A 6809-nucleotide genomic window follows, 5' to 3' on the forward strand; every position below is an offset into this window, starting at 1 on the left:
GGGGGGGGGGAATGTTGGCCTGCTCACAAAGCCAGCGAGATTAATAATATATTCTATTTTGATCGAGTCAGCCTCTTGCTAGTCTGAGTTTCACCTACTAGATACACAGGATCTTCAGGCAACTCAGTGTAGTAAGAGTTTGATTTGCCTAAATATATAAACAGACTTCTTACCATATAATTTGAAGTTAGGGATGGTTGATTTTGTTGGTTCCACCAACCCACCCACCATAACATATAGGAACAAAGAGGAGAAGAAACGTGGAGTCTGACGTATTTATACAAGGTACATAACTCGGCTTGCCTTGCTTTGCTTTATAAGAAATAAGCATCCGTTCGTAAGCTCGTAAGCGTTTTATGCAGCTGCTAAAAATGTGATACCAATGAAATATAAATGAATGTATTTACAAAATTTATGGCACTCCTGTTGATACAAACAGAAAGAACACTAAATATGTCATTATAATCAGAACCGACTGAAAGAACATACGGAAATTTCTTCGCTTAACTTACCAAATGCGTGTACCTTCCGCACTTCTTTTGTATATGTATGTGCATTCATTATGCATATGTATTATTATACACACATAGGTACATACACACAAACATACACATGTACGCACACATACAAGTTACATAAAGGTTATGCTATATGGGTTCATGATAGTAGGGTATGGAATTTGCTGCTAAGATATGAGTGATGGGGGCATTGAAGAACATTTCTAAATGCTTATGATGCGTTAAAAAAAATCCAGGGTCGTTTTTAAAGTTAAACAGATCACTATGTACATTCGAACAAAGCTAATACATTTATGAACTGAATAAACAAACTTGTCACTGATTCTTATCCGGCACATATTTAAAAAGAATATTTACCATCCAACATTTCGACAAAAAAAAAAAAAAAGAAGTATTTTCATTGTAGTCAACATACAAGATAAAACAGATGTCTTCTGGTGCCAGAAACACAACTTGCGTTTAAGAACCATAACTCCAACTTAACCTACTCCATATCTTCTAAACTAATTAAGTATTTAAAATCTGGCCTTGGCAAAACTCTTTTGGTTTCTATGGTTCTTAAAATTAATGTTGTTTCTTTTCTACGTTTTCGGAACAATATAATTCCGTCACCAATTTATTCCACAGTCTTACAGCAATAAATACGAATGTCACTTTTTGTAGTTCAATATCCTCTTCTCACAAGGCATTTTATCACTACTAAATCTATTAAATTTGAAATCATAAGCTATAAAATAAAACATCTGTTCTCTTACATAATAATACCATCTTGATAAAAAAAAAAATCCTAACCCTGAGCCCTTCGATGTAAATATTAGAGCTACAGATTCTTTTGAAGATTAGTGACATCATCGGGCTATATTTTCTACACGGAAAATTTCCCTTAATCTCCGGTGGATTATATAGAGATGATGAGCTGAAGCTTCTGAGAAGCCTAAACCCATATTCCACCTTTTGATTCGAAAAACATCTCAAGTTTTTAACTCGGATTTTCTATTATACAAGATCATCGAAATATACTTAATTTCTTGAATGTTCCCCCCCCCCCATTTTTCGTACGCTTCTACGAAAGAAAAAAGCCAACTGAAAGCTAAAACACATCGAAAAATCCCCTTATCACACCTTTAGAAAGACATTACTTTGGGTATCCTCACAATCTTCATATGTAATGAAACCATTGCATGCTACAATGACATTTTAGAAGTGGTTTCAACGAGGAAGTAAAGTATGTCCATAAAATAAACCGTTCTTAACGTGACAGACCTTTGGGTATAATCCTCGTTTCAAATCAGAAGCCGTTACGTTCTTAGCTATTCAGACTATTACATCTATTGAGATTATTGCACAAACATTTCCATCGGTTGTGAATACCATAAACAACAGCACACACACACACACACACAGGTGAAATCAAAAATCCTTCCCCATTATCAGTAAATGTTTGCCGTATTTATGCTTTTGAAAACTCTTATTTTCCAACCATCGCTATATATGCATGTGTGTGTATATGTGTGTGTAATTGTTTAACGGAATTATGTTAACATTTCAAACAGAGAGGAATATAATCTAGCGAAATCGTCACAAAATCATATAGGATACTTACAAAACCACAAGTCTTGCAGTCTTGGAATGTTCTTGGAGCATCTCATGCAATTTCACGTGTCTGTAAGTCTGACAACATAAAAAGGGGAGAAAGTTTAAGTTCTCGTTTTTATAATGTGAGAAGGCCATTTCGCCAATTAAACCACATACATAGGTTATATTTCTTTTCTTTTACATATATAATGGTTTCTGAAATAATTAGCTAAAGCATGGTACATATTACCAACCTTACCCACGGTGAAAGCTGGTTGTATAGTCAGAGATAGAATGATAATAACTATGACCTCTGAGACAGGTGGGGAAAAAAGAAACCGAAATGCTTGCAATATGTCCTACATTAAAAGCGCCAAGGCCAGATTGTAGCATTATACATAGTGACAGATTAAATGTTGGTTGGCACTCCGTCGCTTACGACGTCGAGGGTTCCAGTTGATCCGCTCAACGGAACAGCCTGCTCATGAAATTAACGTGCAAGTGGTTGAGCACTCCACACACGCGTGTACCCTTAACGTAGTTCTCGGGGGTATTCAACGTGACACAGAGTGACAAGGCTGGCCCATTGAATTACAGGTACAACAGAAACAGGAAGAAAGAGTGAGAGAAAGTTGTGGTGAAAGAGTACAGCAGGGTTCACCACCATCCCCTGCCGGAGCCTCGTGGAGCTTTTAAGTGTTTTCGCTCAATAAACACTCACAACGCCCGGTCTGGGAATCGAAACCGCGATCCTATGACCGCGAGTCCGCTGCCCTAACCATTGGGCCATTGCGCCTCCACGACAGATTAAATATAACACTATAAAACAGAAATAATGTCCGAAAGGCTTCCATAGTATTTCCGTCTTTTAAAGCTTTGGTTGTTCTGAAGTTATGGTATAGGACACCAACCAGCCCATTGGGATTGAACTCGAATCCACATAGCAGCGAAGAGAAAGGAGATATTTCAACCACTGTCATGTTTACGCTTATTTAGAGCGTAAATCAAGTCCAGCATTGACATAATATAGCTGGGTTCTGTTTATGCAATCGCACTTTTCTTATGTATCTAAACACACAACTACCAGGAAAGTGCGAATGTCATATTTATGTAAATTCATATCAAACATTTTACGTAAGATGGAAATCTTACCTCAGTTCTTATTTTAATGGGAAAAAATTAAGGCAAAAATAATTCTTTCTGTTGATATTCGGATAAATTATAAGAGGATGAACTTACTTTCATTTTATTACCCAGTAAGTCTGCTTCGGAAATTTTCCATGGATATGATGCTTGGTCTTCAAAGTTTTTCAAAAGCCATGGTTGAATCAGTGCATAAAATTCTCTCATACTATAATAATAATAATAATAATAATATAATAATAATAATAATAATAATCCTTTCTACTAAAGGCACAAAGCCTGAAATTTAGGTGGGGAGGGAATTAGTCAATTACATCGAGCCCCCAGTACTTGACTGGTATTTATTTCATCGATCTCGACAGAGATGAAAAGCAAAGTCGACCTCGGAAGAATTTGGACTCAGAACAAAGACAAAGGAAATACCGCTTAGCGTTTTGCCTGGCGTGCTAACGATTCTGCTAACGATTCTGCTAGCTCGCTTCCTTAGTAGTAGCAGTAATAATCTTTTCTATTATAGGCACAAGGCCTGAAATTTGGTGGGAAGGAGTTAGTCAATTACATCGACCCCAGTACGTAACTGGTACTTATTTCATCGACATCCGAAAGGATGAAAGGCAAAGTCGAACTCAGAACGTAGCGACAGACGAAATACCTATTTCTTTACTGCCCACAAGGGGCAACACACAGAGGGGACAAACAAGGACAGACAAACGGATTAAGTCGATTATATCGACCCCAGTGCGTAACTGGTACTTAATTTATCGACCCCGAAAGGATGAAAGGCAAAGTCGACCTCGGCGGAATTTGAACTCAGAACGCAGTGGCAGACGAAATACCGCTAAGCATTTCGTCCAGCACGCTAACGATTCTGCCAGCTCGCCGCCTTAATAATAATAATAATAATAATAATTTGTGATATAGGCACAAGGCTTGACATTTTGAGGGAATCCATTAACTCAATCACAGCATATGATTGTTACTTCATTTTGTCGACGCTAGAGGGATGAAAGGCAAAGTTAACCGCCGCGGAATTTGAACTACGAAGGCAAAAAAATAAAAAATAAAAGACAATGTTTTTCTGACGCTCTAACAATTCTACAAATAATAATAAAATTGCTGATGAGGATTGGTGGATGATGCGGCGAGGAATTGGTGATTGACTTAGTGGTGACTAGCAAAGTAAACATAGTTATAGTAGGATATAATTTGGTGAAGGGTTAACGGATAACTAACAGGTGGAATAGTGGATGACTAGTTGATGTATGATTTGGCATTGGATTCTTCCGAAACAAATTCTATAAACTGTTGACCTGTTCAGACAAAGCATAAATGATCAGAAAGTTACACAACGATATCATAAAACCAATGCATGTTTTTGACTGAAAATAAAATAATGCGTACGTGGTTTGTGAGGGTTTATGTCGAAGATCAGGAATGACCGTTATTTGTGAATAATCTATACGGAACTTGCTGAGTAATGTCACCATCCTGTTAGTAAAAAAGAAATATATAGTAAAAAGAAAGTTTAAAACGATAATGATGAAGAGGAGGAGGAGGATTTGGTTGATGAGGAGGTGGAGGACGAATAGGCAGAGGTTGTTTGTTGGCACTCCGTCGCTTACGACGTAAAGAATTCCAGTTGATCCAATCAACGAAACAGCCTGCTCGTGAAATTAACGTGCAAGCGGCTGAGCACTCCACAGATACGTGTACCCTTAACGTAGTTCTCGGGGATATTCAGCGTGACACAGTGTGACAAGGCTGGCCCTTTTGAAATACAGGAAGAAAGAGTGAGAGAAAGTTGTGGTGGAAGAGTACAGCAGGGTTCGCCACCATCCCCTGCCGGAGCTTTTGGTGTTTTCGTTCAATAAACACTCACAACGCCCGGTCTGGGAATCGAAACCGCGATCCCGCTGCCCCAACCCCCGGGCCATTGCGCCTCCACGAATAGGCAGAGGAGAAAGGGGAAAAAGAGCATTATGATGAATATGATGAGAAGGAAGATGATGATTAAAATAATGATGAGGAGAAAGAAGATTAATAAGATGATGGTATAGATGATAAGAATGATGAGGAAGAGGAGACAGATGAGGTTAATTGTTATGGTAAGGAGGTGGAAGAAGAGGCGGAAGTGAAGAGGAGGAAAAGAGGTGGAAAGAGGAAGCTGGATATGAAAGGAGAGGAGGTACTTTTTATCGACGCCTGAAAAGATAAAAGACAAATTGATGCCACTGGAATTTGAATTCGGAACATTGAAAGTCAGGACAAATACTGTGAATCAGTGTGATGTTCTAGTGACTCCGTCAACTCGATGCTGGAAGATAGCTAAAATATTCTTTTTATATACGAAATTCTACATGAGATTTGCAGTTAAGGAATGGTCTTAAAAATCCATTGAGGAAAATAACTTACCGTCTGTGTTCACTGTCGACGTCACCCATTTTGCTGCTTCCACAGAAAACTCTTAAACAACAGTTCTTCCATTTCTTCCGACAAGATAGCATGTAAGGAACAAGAAGCGTCAAACCTGCATCGGAAGAAGACGAAAAAGAAATGATATCCATCTAAATTACTATAGAGAATGGTTAGAATGGTTTAAAATTAAGATATTTGCAGGATTTAGTTACAGAAAGAGAATCCTGCCGCATAAGCTCTGCCTCAGCTCATCATATCTAATCCATGCAAACACGTTAAAACGATAATTATAATAATGAAGATGTAAATAAGGGAGAACGCATTAGACCATATCAGTAGTGGAACATATCCAGTAGAGAAGAAAAGATGCACTGGATAACGGTGACTTTGATATGTAGTGATTGAATATATGAGGGGGAGTATCACGGTTGGAACGCTGGAACACGGTTAACCTGGAACTAAACAGTAACAACAACAATTAACAATTACAAATAATTGTACTTGCCTCCGTCGTCTGTTAACCACCAAACATCGATAGTGCCTTCTTGCTTTTTACTAAACATGGACGGGTTTTCTAGTACCGATTCAACTTCTATTACTGGATTATTTTCTGGCAATGGATTTTTCATTACTTCTTCTGTGTATGCGGGATTATCCAAGCCATTTTTCTTGCGAGCAAATCTTTGAAGTATTACATCGCCGTCTGTTATCTGAATTGATGTGCGTTGTTCGTCAATTCGAGAGATTGCGTCTTCGCTACATGGACTTTCTTGATAAAAACAAAATAACAAAACGTTAAAGCTAGAGTAAATTGCATGCCCCTACACACATGCGCGCGCATGCACCATACATGCACGCACACACACACACACAGATTTTTCCAAACCCACTGAAGGTGGAATCGACTGTTTATATTGACTCATGACAGTCAAATTTTCAAGGAACAATATGGGAAGATCTTGGTTACCATGATTAGATTACGGCCTATCTGAAGCTAAACAATACTTTTCTCTCTTATTTTGTAACTCAACCAACCTCAGCAATTTATTATTAGTGTGTGCGCGTGCGTGCGCGCGTGCGTGCGCGCGTGCGTGCGTGCGTGCGTGCGTGCGTGCGTGCGTGCGTGCGTGCGTGCGTGCGTGCGTGCGTGCGTGCGTG

At 38.7% G+C, this 6809-nt stretch overlaps 1 protein-coding gene across 4 annotated transcripts in view; it reads right to left on the minus strand.

The window, feature by feature from the left end:
- The window catches only part of LOC106876733 (solute carrier family 12 member 3), a 122348-nt gene that overhangs the window by 2061 nt on the left and 113478 nt on the right, over window positions 1-6809 (minus strand). For all 4 annotated transcript variants that reach the window (XM_052966113.1, XM_052966114.1, XM_014925414.2 and 1 more), the window contains 5 exons: window positions 6157-6420; window positions 5649-5763; window positions 4638-4724; window positions 3333-3444; window positions 2122-2189 (listed from right to left, as the gene is read on the minus strand). In XM_052966113.1, the coding sequence (XP_052822073.1) occupies window positions 2122-2189; window positions 3333-3444; window positions 4638-4724; window positions 5649-5763; window positions 6157-6420 (646 nt within the window). The remainder of the gene's footprint in view (window positions 1-2121; window positions 2190-3332; window positions 3445-4637; window positions 4725-5648; window positions 5764-6156; window positions 6421-6809) is intronic.

The sequence above is a fragment of the Octopus bimaculoides genome, chromosome 3, assembly GCF_001194135.2.
Source record: "Octopus bimaculoides isolate UCB-OBI-ISO-001 chromosome 3, ASM119413v2, whole genome shotgun sequence".
NCBI lineage: Eukaryota > Metazoa > Mollusca > Cephalopoda > Octopoda > Octopodidae > Octopus > Octopus bimaculoides.